Genomic DNA, 13,500 nt, shown 5'->3' on the forward strand with positions numbered 1-13,500 from the left:
ACAAGTGCGTCGTGTTTCTCTAATGAAGTTGAAGCTGATTGTGCACAAAGGAGCCGCACATCCCGCCATTGGGATACTGGGATACCATATGGAGGTGTAGCCATTCTGTGGCGAAAGTCTCTTTGAACTCGGTTAAGGTTAAAACGTATAATGATCCGAGTCTGATTGGGGCTGAAATCAGGAATGATAATAGCATGTTGTTTCTTCTATGTGTGTACCTAACTACAAACTCACACGACAACTTAGAAGAATGTATTAACTACCTCGGTAAAATTAACGAAATCGTCCAAGATTGTGACACAACTGCCAATCCTCCAACCAGGCTAAACCACGTGACATGCGCACTGATTGGTCGAATGCCAAACCACACAATTTGATAAATTATACAAAGCACACTGAGCTATACTTGTAAACCATTGATATTCCAGAGGAAGCCATTTTCTGCTCAGATATTAACTGTAGTGTCATTAATCGGTTCTACAAAGATATTGTGACTGCACTGAAAAAAATAACATTTATCGTTTAAAGTTAAATCCACGGCCAGTTTCGGGCTGGAATAATGTTAGGGTTCGTGAATGTTTTCTTGCGTGGCGAGATGCGGGCAAACCCTGACACGGTTTGATTCACCATATGATGCAATCATCAAGATCAATTCAAGCTTGCACTACGTAATTGCAGAAAGAATGATGCACAGGCAAGAGCAGACTCTATTGCAAAACCCTTAATAAATAAAGCGTGCAGTGCATTCTGGAAGAATGTTCATACAAGAAAACGTGTTACATAGCCCTCCACGGTTGAGGGTACCTTGGGTGAACCAGAAATTGCGGATATGTGGGCGGATCATTTTTACTTCCATGAAGAACGGTCAATATAAAGTTCAAAATTATATATATGACTGTAATAATAACGGTAATTATGTGTCTAGTGCGGATATTGCGAATATTATAGGTAAGCTACCAACTCAAAAGTCGCGTGGCTCCGAAGGTCTTTGCGCTGAGAATTATAAGTATGCTAACTCGTGTGTTGATGGACATTTGTCTATGTGTATCTCATCCATGTTTGTCCACGGACATATTCTTCCTGAGATGTCAAACGTTATCCTTCTTTCTCTATTGAAAAATAAAAATGGAGATGTAATCACCAAGAACAACTACCGTCCCATTGCCATTACAACAGTAATATCAAAACTAGTGGGAACACTTGCTTCTTGAGGGATGTGAACTCTACCTCATGATAAGTAGCAAACAATTATGTTTTATAAAGAATCATTCTACGGATTTCTGTGTTTTTGTTTCTGTTCTGTACTTTAAACCATAGTTTTTTCAGGTACGCAAAGTATATGCTTGCTACATTCTCTCCGTCAGTATCGCCCGCCCCTGCAGAGGGTCAGCACTAAACGCGGCCACGTACCAACGCAACTATATTATTGGTAAGAGGTGGGGTTACGCAATTTCGCACTGTAGACACCACAGCAAAGTCGGTAACGACCCTACGACCAGGGAAGAAACGGCATACCTTCAAACTAATGTTAGATGTCGGGTTCGACTATGGTAGTATGTGGTTGTACTGCGCTCGCCGCTTCTAGAGTCGTACAAAGCGTAGATCGTTGGTCAAAATCTCCAGTAGCAACCACCCAGCACCACGCTGTCTCAGTCTTTAAATACCATGCCGTCACACGGCTAATTGTGTCAATCGGTAATTGGTTCCCGACACCTGTTCACTCATCACATAGATGCTCGTCAAGTATTGTCCAAGTGTGATTGTGATTTATAACGCATGATAACAATTGTGTCCTTTTATATTAATACACAGTTTCCTTTATAACACCTCGTGACAGAATTTAAACATCGGTCGATAGGTATGAATGAACTGTTCTGGTTTTTCTAAACATTTTCCGCATCTCCTGAGAGGCGCACCCTGTTTTAATCTTCCATATTTCTTCTTCCCGGTTTATTGTACACAATTGCTATTGATAGTTAAATGACCAGTAATTTATCAGTGAATGTCACAATTGAAAATGAAACCAGTGGGTCCCTTAATCCGTGTATGTGTTATTTTTCTTCAAAACATGGAATAGACAATAATACTCACTGCACATATATTGTGTGTATCAAAAATAAGTCAAATAATGAACTGTGATTAAGAAGAAATGGTGTTCTCGACAGGTATGTGTGTATGTACGGTTGACCTCTTTGTTTAGCGCGCCATCTACGACGATACAATGCCATTGAGTTCACCACATTAGTAACCTGGGGACTTGTAAATAATATGTCTGTCCGGTCAACTCGAGCTCTATTGAATTTATTTGATACTATCTTGAATTTATCAACTTTCAGCTTGTTTTAATCGGAAGCTTGATGCACTCGGGTAGGTTTATCGTAATGGAATTTTATGTTTTGAAAGCTCATTTAATATTATTAATCGTTGTATGCGATTGCCGAAAGGACGACCCGGAAGTAATGTGTAATGTTGCTGGATAATGTGTACCTTGCCCCGTCCATTGCTCTTGAGATACGCATGAAGTCATTAACGTAGAAACGTAGATTGTTCTACTCTGGGGTTACTTCACCCATATACTCTATAAAAAAGGGATAAGAAACTGAGGCACTTCCTTTGATGCCACGTTACTTATAATCCACCATGCTAATTCGCTGGTTATTGGTGTCCGTGATCTTGAAATTTACATCACTCATCTTATAGGATTTAATCCCTTTTCTATAGAATCTATGCTTCATCATTTTATTCCTACAATATGTCTACATTAAAGGGCGGAGGTCGCCACGCAGCGCGTGGAATTTCATGTAAACAATGAATTTTACATTCGTTGTATACGTTGTTATTAGTCTCATATCGAACAGGACGCGGCGCGACGACCATCGCCCTTCTTAATTAATTTTATATTAATTCCAAAAATATTAGTATTTGCAATAAACGTGTGTAATAAGGTTAAAGCGCTGCGTCATGTTCGATGTGGGTCACTTGCGACGTATACAACGCCTCAGGCTGAAATATACATTGTGTGTTGACACGGAATTCGAATTCGAAATTTTCTTCTTCAAACTTTCATATAAATGCTACCGTCAGGTTTGATGCGTTCAGCCCTGAGGCATTTTTTAGTTATTGTAACGGTTATATTAAAATGACACATAGTTGATTCATATTCCGAATGTACAGTAGTCTAACACGCACACAATTTCAATGAAACCAGATTTTATGTTCAACAAAATATACATTGCACCCGAATACACACAAACGTCGCACGAGTTTGTGTTGTCATTTCAGTTAAAACGTGGCGAAATATCAATGTGTAGAGCAAATGTACGTGAAGTAAAATATTTGTAGGGTACAAGCCAATAAAATATTTCGGTCATTCGTCCGACAAATCGGATATTTCCTAAGTTGCACGTTGAACATATTTTCTAATTCTCGGTAAAATAAATAAATTAATTTGTATGTGTTTTAATGTGGTGTTTTGCAGAATTGTCTCAACAAATTTACTTAAACGAAGATGACGCATAACAAGAGTGGTGTTATTGAACGACTTAAAGCATTATATATTCCAAATGTAATCGAAACATATGGTGATGTTAACCTTCCAAAGGCAGCTGTATTGGTGCCGATATTCTTTCGAAACGGTGACCTTCATGTTCTTCTGACTGTTCGAGGGAAACATTTGCGTTCGCATGGAGGCGACGTAGCCTTTCCTGGAGGCAAAATGGATGAGGGTGATTCGGATCTGTTGGTGACTGCTTTAAGAGAGGCAGAAGAAGAGATTGGTCTGCCTAGAGAGACGGTTGAAATTGTCTGTCAATGTGTTCCATTTTGTACAAGGAATGGAATAATGGTGGCTCCGTTCATTGGGTTCATTGACGACGATTTCACACCAGCCCCGAACGCGCATGAAGTTTCAGATGTGTTCAGCATGCCGATCTCGGATTTTCTGTCTGCAAAGAATCACAGATATGAAGAATATTCTTATGATAATGGTTTTTTTATGTATGTCCACTTTTTTGAATACATTGAAAAGGACAAGATATTTTCGCCATGGGGTATTACAGCCTTAATATGCATAGTTGTTGCAGTTATCGCGTTACAAAGACAACCAGAGTTTACCATCAATACCCATTGTGTGCCAGATGATCCGGTACAGATGCTTCTCTTCTTGTTTCGCAAGGGAATAGATACATACAAGAAGGGGAAATTTAGCAGTCGCCTTTAATATATTGTTTTATATGTTAATATTTGTCAGTAATAAAAACATATCTGAAATTAATGCGTTCTCCTTTTTGCCATCGACATTGATTAGAAATAATGTCCTAAATCCAACTCATCTTGATCAACACAATCAAATAAAATCATTGAACGATGTTGTTGACATGGTTAAATGAAACGATCAACTTGATTTGTACATACGTTTACATTTTCATAAATTCATAAATGCGTGGAAATGGTGTTGCTATTGAACAACTTCTCAAAATCGTATGGCAAGATGAAAATGATTATTAATTGGAAGCTAACACACGTGGTGTTATCGAATATAAAAGGACGCCACCGCATGGCCATTTGTTTTTTTAGTTCGCATAGACGTTCAATGTTTGTGTCGAGAGGTGATCTGAACGAATCGTACACTATACATCAACACTTACTCTAGAGAGTGTTGTCTACCCAGGATACTTAAAGTTTTCGTCATCCGTTCGATTCGTGACTGATTCGAAAAGGTAACGACGGATTTAAGATATAAGTGGTGGCTGACAGGCGGCCATTTCGCCAGGTTAAAGTGTAGGTGTCTACATAAAACGGGCCCCAACGATTTAAAACACTATTAATAGCGCATACTGTGTTCTGTCCGTTCAAACATGAACAGCAAGCGAATTTCAGAAATGAAGTGCCCAGTTATGACATATACGTGCACTTCGTTTAGACAAAAAAATCAACTATACGTCATGTGGTTCGGTATTTTCATCAAATAATAATGTAATATGCATCAGCGTTAATCATTTTGCCTGTGTGCCATGTTTTAATAAGTGCATTGACTTATTTGAAAATTATTTACCGCGTAGTGCAATTATTAGACTCGCGCAAACTGTAAGGACCTCGAGGGGTATTGGTATTGCCAATATATTATATTTTGTTCAGGAGATTAACAGTTCTAACAATTCATTAGATTCAATGGCTGCTGTGGATTAAGTGCGTTCACATGTTTAGTGTTTACAACATTCTGATCGAAATTGTCATGTTACCAACGGTGGACTGAATCCAATTCATGAGGATATTCGACAATTAAAAGTGAATGCTCAGAACGCAATCACGATTGAATTTGCATAAATGTTGTTTTTTTTCACACAAATAGTGGTGGCTGCTGACAGGGTGAATCTCCTAACATAAATGTTGACATGAATACGTTGACAATATTCAACTTGCGCTCAGATATTCGTCTTCGGAGTAAAATGAAAGTTGTAGATGCACTAGCAGTAGTGTTGCCCTGCTATTTTGCCTACCTAATGTACCTACGTATGTGTAATGCGATTAAGATGTTGAACAAGTCGGTTTATGTAAATGTCAAACAACCAACATATTTTGAGTTTTACTTGCATCATTAACCCGACAGCTGCAGACAGGATAGAGCATTATTGCCATCATGCGTATTGGCGTATTGATCTTTTCAATAGATAATGATATCATTACACGCGTACACATTCTCTAACACACCAGTGCTTTGTTATCGTATATACATTGTAGTAGGGTATGCAAATATCCCTTGTGATTCTAGAGTGGTGTTGGTTTCCTTTTTACAGACGGGTGGATTTCGACACTAACTATTTAGCCGTCATTTTTAAGTCAACAAAAGTGTGTTCGTGATTGCATAATCATTTCTAAAATATTTAACATCAACCAAATAATACACAACAACTGAGTTGCACATTCTGGTGCGGTGATTAACCATTTTCTCATTTTGTTTCGTCATTTTTTTCGTTTTCCGTATCAAGCTTCTAAACACAATATCATACCAGTTCATATTGGGACAACTAGCTGCAGTCAGCAATTTCAAGGTTTTAATATTTTTATATCCTGCCTATTTTCTGTCTTATGGTATTTATTACTAGGTTTGAAACTAAAATATCATAACGTATTGTTGAGTTGAAAGCTGACTGGAGCAACCATCAAACATTCCCATATTTTAAGATCGCTGGGTGATTATTTAAGAGAATCCCATTTTGTAACTCTTTTATAGAATATATTATTAAAGACAATACGGTACGGATCATTTCAGTGTTCCATCTAACTTTTACCTAATCATGTGAACCAAACGTGGAGTATCTAACAACATATCACAAAAATATATACAATAGTGGCATTGCATGCAGGGAAACTGTCGCCTGACACACACAAAAGAATAAACTTTTAAAATGTGTAGCGCAAATCAAATGATTGATATTATAAAGCCAAACTCTATGGCGTTATGCAGGACGGTCTTTTTTTTTGCAATGTTCATGTGTGTTCGATGTATTTCTCTGGCAAGCATAGCCCTAAGTAAAGTAACACCAGCTTGTAGAATGCTGAAAAATAGTTCTCATCAAACTATGCTCACATTTCAATGCACCCGCCTCTCTACTGATCGAAGAAAAACATGACGCGATTACTTGGCGATGTTATTTTATTTGGAAACTGTTATATTCTCATGTGCCCGGGGTGACACATCGGTGTTAAATTAACTACACAGCAAAGAGCTAAGACAGAGTGACTAACCATCAAGAAATCCATTCTAATGGGCTGCGGTGTAACACGACACCTAATGCGATATTAATTCTAATTTTAGCGCAATACTTTAACCAGTCAAGCTGTGTGGTTTGCTACAGCTGTCGAGGCCGCCAGTTATTTTTTTCAAATAACGAAGCAGCAGTTCTTTACTTGTAAGGTCGAATCCACATACTTCAAATTGAAAATGTGATTATTGGGACGATTATTGTTATTCGCTACTAACCGGGAATCGGGTGTTTATATAAGATACCATTAACTACGGGTAATAGTATTTAATTCTTCAATAAATAATGTTCGCTCACAGCGCTGTCCTTACTTTCCCCTAAAAAATGGTCCTGTTATGATTCTGGTACCAGTGTGTTCACATGTACCTACTTTTCTTCTCCATTTTCTCATATCGACTTTACAATTATCACTAAGATTTTGTCAATTTTGCAAGGTCTATATCATTTGTTGTAGGGGTGTCAACATATGAATGTGTTTTCTAACATACAGACAATGAACCTAAACACTTCAAAGGAAAGAAAATTATGTCCTACACTTACTGATGACATAATGACATGACATGGAATTTCATCTTTCATTAATATCACATATCAATAAACATGTTTCATTTCTTCATCTAATCGAGTTAATCACCCACGTGTACCAGTGTTCAAGCTGTTAATGCCATGTGTAAACCTTTTTTTCCCATTTGCACGAGACTATACGCGTATTGTCGACTGTTTGGTTGTTTTTCTGCAATTCTAATTTGCCAAAATTTAGAATTTGGATGATTTAATTGTATAAATCAGATTGTAAATAGACAATTAAGTCACGGATTTGCGTGTTTTATTGTTTTTTGAATAAGTCTAAACTTGGAATGAGTATTTTATGAAACTGCAAAGAAATTCAAATAATGACAAATTTAATGAATGACTCCAGTAAATGTAGAACTTTTAATTAAAGCAGGGGGTCAGCTGCGCATGCGCAGCGTGTCGTTGTTTACAGTCAAACGTCTACCTATGAGCCTTTGCGTTGATATCGTCGCATGGGACTCAATTCCCGCGCGTGCACAGGTGACGACTCCTCCGCTTTTTTAAATGATAAAAAGCATGATGTAGCAACATATTTTGAATTCAGCAAATAATTTAGATCAGGCAAATTTAAAGCCTTGACTAAATAGAGCTGAATTGTCAACTTTAAAAATAAATACATATTTTATACTACATATTTTATACTTCCCATATACAATACCGTGCAAACGTGAATAGCAGAGTCGAATACTTATACACACACAAAAACAAAAAAGTGTAATTTGTACATTTTTTTTAAATCAGATAGTAAGTAGCATCATCACAGTGTTGAAATTTATACAATTCAACTACATTTTTATTGGCAATTTTGGAAAAGTTCATCATGACAAATTCAGCTGACTACTCTGAATGTGTCAACTTTACCAGTCCACAATTAAAATCACTAAAATTCAATTTACAAATTTCAGACTTGCTCATTTACTGATATGATATCATATTAAATAAAACACTCTGGAATACAAGTATTTCATTCAATTGATAAAACAGCCGTTTTCAAAATAGAGTCGCATTCGCGCCTTGATACCAATTCTAAATGTGGTGTGAAGCTATATTATACTGAAATATACAAGTTCTAGCATGGGAAACAATTTGAATTCACCTACCGCGACGTATCGAGCTAGTATATCACGAAAGGTGGTGATATAAGCACCCTGTTGCGAAATTGGATATGTATTTGTATACATAAGTATACCAGTAGCAAAGGTCAGTAAGGTGAGAATTGTACTCGATAATTGATAATGGTTGTAATAGATCGACAAAAGACAGGAATATTCACGCGCATAAAAGTTACCAATTAGACACATCTTGAACCTATCTGCCACCAAGGCGTTCTCGGATTAAAATTTTATGCATATTTCTGTGAGTACAAATTCTGCCAGTAGCACGCTGTGTAGGTCATGTTGACCTCAATCCAAGTAACTCTTATTGATCCAGATGTCACCGTCTCTGTATAAAATAAACACCTTGATCCCCGCCGTTAATTGTGTGACGTCATGATATTCCCGTTAAGAACCTATGCCTGCGCACGTCTGTATTTTGTCGTGTTTGGCGCACTTCGAGTGTGTCGATTTATCTGTCCGTTTCGGCTATTCCCAGGAATGAACACAACATTCTTTACGATAAGTTTGATGTTAATTAATTAAACTAATTATCGGTACATTCCTGTAGAACATGACTATATTAATTACGTTGAGTGATGTACCATAACTTACTCCGAGTGAATAATTCACTCCCGTCACTTGCGCCAAGAAACAACCGACTTTGATTAAATACATGCGGCGGCGTAATTTCTGATGTGCCTTTGTAGAAACATAGATCGTGCCTTGTGAGCACACGGCTTATTACATGTGTTTTCAGCTATAGAAATTAAATATGAAACAGTATAATCATTGAACTATGCTAAAATGAATAAACAACTAACAACACTGGTTTTGTTCCTTGAAAAGTTTTCCCAGCTTAGTCTTCACTGTAATCTATCATCTTAAAAACGACTGGTTTTCACAAAAGCTCTCTCAAGCCTATAGCTTGATTCGCTGACCGGCTGATTAAACAACATTTTGAAATACTGCATGACACCACTTGCATGACCTCGTGTCGTTACATTAGTTCTAATTGTATTATGTAACGTTTATTCTGGCTCACCAACTGTTAACGGTGTACCGGATATCGTGTTATGCCCATATGCATATGTGTTCGGTGTGTTTTTATGTTTTGTATTTGACACACACGTCGCACAAAGCGCAACGCAAAATGTATTATCAAATATGAAAAACCATACTTGTCGTGAATGTGGTTAGCGTGACGCAGTAAGAAATAGCTCCCCGCTGGGTAGTGAAACGCCATCAACGATTCCGAATGTTGCAACATCATGTGTTTCTACTGTAATTTCTCGTCAGTATATATGAAACTATCTAACCGTATGATCAGATGAACTACGGTGGCCCATAAGTACAATTATGTACTCATCCTAATGTGTTTCTTTGAATTTAATTAAACCCATCAACTAAATATATACAAAATATATACTTGTACCACAACCATTAACCGATGGGAATTTAGTCGAGCTATTCAGTGTATGCTCACTGCGCATGCTTGCGCAGAATAGGAGACAACGATGCAAGGATACAAGTCGGCGCCTGAAAAAAACGTGCAGCGTATGGTATGACATGTACGAATACATTTCAGCCAGAGACGCGTATTCATATTGTACATGATTTGCATATTAAATGCTTCAGACGTCCAACTTCACTCAATCATGCAGCCAGTGTATAATGGAATTTTATGTTTTGAAAGCTCATATCATTAATCGCTCTATGCGATTGCCGAAAGAACGACCCGGAAGTAATGTGTACTGTTGCTGGATAATGTGTACATTGCCCCGTCCATTTAATATACAAGACTCAATAATTGCTGTAATTATTACATATCTAGTGTCAGTATCCCGGTTTAGCCGCTTGACAACGAGGAGATTTGGAGATTGTAATTATTCTCTTCATACACCACGCCAAGTAATACGATAGGGTAATATATTTTGTTTAGACAAATCAATCAGTATTCAGTAATTGGTTTATGTCAGTATTCAGTAATTGGTTTATGTGAGCTATCTGTTTATATTACCCGCGATTGTCAACTACTAAATGTTAACTGGTGCATTATATACTTTATGACGTCACTTGTAAAATGTGCCTCCAATTAGCTAATTTGAGATAATTATCTAATATTCGTTAATTCTAATAAAGGCGGATTCTAATTCCTTATTCTGGGTTCCAGCATGACTGGCCCCATTCGTGGAAATTGTAACAAATTATCAACTTTCTTCAATAACTTCAGGCCGTGACGGAGCCCCAAAATGGGCACTCCATCATGTCCTTATTATATTTTTGAGAGTTGAGAATTACCGAATTATTTATAACACACTCCTCAAGTTAACTATCAGACAGCCTATGCTATTGGAAAGATAGTTCGACAATATTATCGACGTGTGATTATCGGACAACCGAAGTGAAACGTCAGAGCATCTTTTACAAACAAGTTTTACAACTTTCAAACTTGCACTAAAAACGAAAACATAAAGAACATTTTAGATATTTATCTTTAATCATGCCGTAAGTATGGAACCTCGGAAGTATGTCGTTACGACACGCAATACAACTATTCTCACAAGAAAAACAACAATTTAGATCGTCATCATTTTATTTATAATAAATTGACAGTATAACACAGGATGTAGTCACATCCTTATAGTCGCTTAATGATGAGTTATACAAATTAAAATAAAAAGATCAATTCGTTTGGCAAGTTTCTTCAGCTACATTATCATAGCGATGCAGAATATTATTAAATTCGGAAATACAGTGATAACAAAAATAACCCCACAGGCGCCGAGGTAGAAATCGCGTGGAATCGTGTCTACATCTGTCCATGTACTTCAGTACATAGAAGCTGTATTTGGTTAAACCATTATTTGTAATAGAAGGATTGGGTGGGGATGTCGATGTACTGTACACTGGGAGAGGGATAATGTGATCCAGCGTTGTCTCTCGGGAGCTTCCGTTGTGCAACAAACGATGGTGAGTAAAATGTTCTGTCATATCGCAGTACACGACGGACACTTCCACTTGAACATCACCCGCCTCAGTCCCTGTGTCCCTGCGTAAAATGTCCTGCAAACAGAACCCGTTGGCAGGCAGCTACTGACGGATATTTTGAGTTACTGACATCAGCAGCATGTGAATACCATTAGTAACCTCATTCCAGACATACTCAACAGAGAACCAGAGAGCAGAAGATACCGAAGAATATCGCCCAAGCCAGGGTCTTTTTTTTTTGCTCAGCTTCAGTCCCCTTTAATGTAATTTGTGTTCGTCTCCTAAGTTTCGTCAAATCTCCTGTACACTTTCGCTGGATGTTCGTTTATTTATTTAGATATGTCGTTCGTCGTCATTACCACCGTTATTTTGTAAGCCAATCCTTTGAACCCGTGTGGCGTGAGTGGACGAAACTCACAACAGTGAAATAAACATCTGCATCAATACGTCACGGAGATCTGGATGACACTGACATCAGGTTATAACCAGCCATCATAGGAATAATAATGCCCGGAGTATACTGGTAATTGTTTTCCCTTGCATCGCAAAATGGGAATTGAGAATAAGGACACAGAAATGAGTAACCGTAACTTTGAGGGTAGAAGACGAAGGAGAAGAGGAACGCCGGCAGATGAAACTAAGAATAACAGTGGGGTAAGTTCAGACATGTCAGTGACGTTTTTCTATTTGCTTTTAATTAGTATGTCTCAGAGTGCGATTGTCAAATATCTGTTCGCGTAGCTGGTTTCTATGCTCAGATTGTAGTTTTCCTGTGAAATTTTATCAGAACCATATCCAAAGACGCCAAAGTTTCCCTAGACAATATGTAGATGACTAGGACGAGATGACGTAGTGTTAGATATATTTGGTTGAGTGATATTAATTGATTGACAGTACATTTTTAAGACCTAAAGCGAAAAAAATAAAAGGTTATCTGTAAGTTATCAAAGGGCATGTTTTTAATCAGGGCACACATTTACGCTGGTTATGTCAATAAAACGACATCGATATGAGAGAGGGGGAGAGAGCATACAGGAGACGGCTAATAATTCCATTCTAACCAATCGAGCTGCGCCGTGAAACACGGTCGAAGTTAAACGGGTGATTCGCTCACTTGGTTCGAAATTTAGTTTATATCAAAGTTCTCTCTGAACTTGAACCTTTCGAATTGCTGAGTTTATTTTTTGAGAAAATAAACAAGAGGCGGACATAGCTATCTTGTGGGCCTCTGTTCTAAGCAAATATTTCCATGGTTTGAAATAGAGCGTGTTATTGCTATCGTCATACCCACGTGACTTGGTCACCATACTTATCCCGTTGCGATCTGCTGATGTGAAATGCCAAGTGTGAATATTTGAATAGTTCTTGTGTTAAAGGTAAACTTTTCTCTGTTAGAAACGAAAAGAGTATGATAACTTTATTTTTATTCCGCGGGCTCAGTAGGTGATATTCCGTTCACCGAAGATCTCGCGTAATGCGTGGAAGACGCGGGAAGAACGCCTACTACTAAAATCTACATTGGACAGTATTAGTCGTGAAAATACCCCCAAAATACTTTGTACTTGACGCCACTACGACGCAATGACCTTCGTCTGTCATGTTTTACGTTCGATTTCGCGCATAACGCGAGATCTCGCAGTGAACGGGAAATGGCCTATTATACTTCGGCTTCACGTTTTAATAGCAGTGCAGTGCAACTGTGGCTCTTTCGTAATATTTCATTTCACTGTTTGCAATTTAATCATGTTAAGAGATTATAAATTCGTATGTAACATGGCTAATGTGTTATTTCATCGTGTGACGTATGATTACAACTAAACATCAGTATATGCGGCGAAATGTGAACTGACGAGGACATGCAATCTCTTCTGAAAACATGCATTCACTGAACACGATGAAACCCACTGATACATGTTATTAAATACTGTGAATATAGAAAGTGGAATATACATTACATATTAAACGCAACTACATAGCAAAATATACAGACGGTAAACCGACGACATCTGATGGTATCCGTAGGGAGTCGGGAAGTCCAAAAATAAACCTAACCACTGTAATGTTTAATCAGAGTGACT

At 37.7% G+C, this 13,500-nt stretch overlaps 1 protein-coding gene across 1 annotated transcript; it reads left to right on the plus strand.

The window, feature by feature from the left end:
- The first annotated feature begins 2,238 nt into the window (after nucleotides 1–2,238).
- Nucleotides 2,239–4,273, plus strand: LOC100376725 (uncharacterized). The gene is made up of 2 exons (XM_002735424.3): nucleotides 2,239–2,367; nucleotides 3,479–4,273. The coding sequence occupies exon 2, from the start codon at nucleotides 3,509–3,511 to the stop codon at nucleotides 4,217–4,219; it is 711 nt and encodes a 236-aa protein (XP_002735470.1). The 5' UTR covers nucleotides 2,239–2,367; nucleotides 3,479–3,508; the 3' UTR covers nucleotides 4,220–4,273.
- The last annotated feature ends 9,227 nt before the right edge of the window (nucleotides 4,274–13,500 follow it).

This window comes from Saccoglossus kowalevskii, chromosome 6 (genome assembly GCF_978046115.1).
Source record: "Saccoglossus kowalevskii chromosome 6, keSacKowa6.1, whole genome shotgun sequence".
Taxonomy (NCBI): domain Eukaryota; kingdom Metazoa; phylum Hemichordata; class Enteropneusta; family Harrimaniidae; genus Saccoglossus; species Saccoglossus kowalevskii.

Coding starts and splice junctions, on each gene's coding strand:
- LOC100376725 (XM_002735424.3), top strand. CDS start 3,509: ATGACGCATAACAAGAGTGGTGTTATTGAACGACTTAAAGCATTATAT.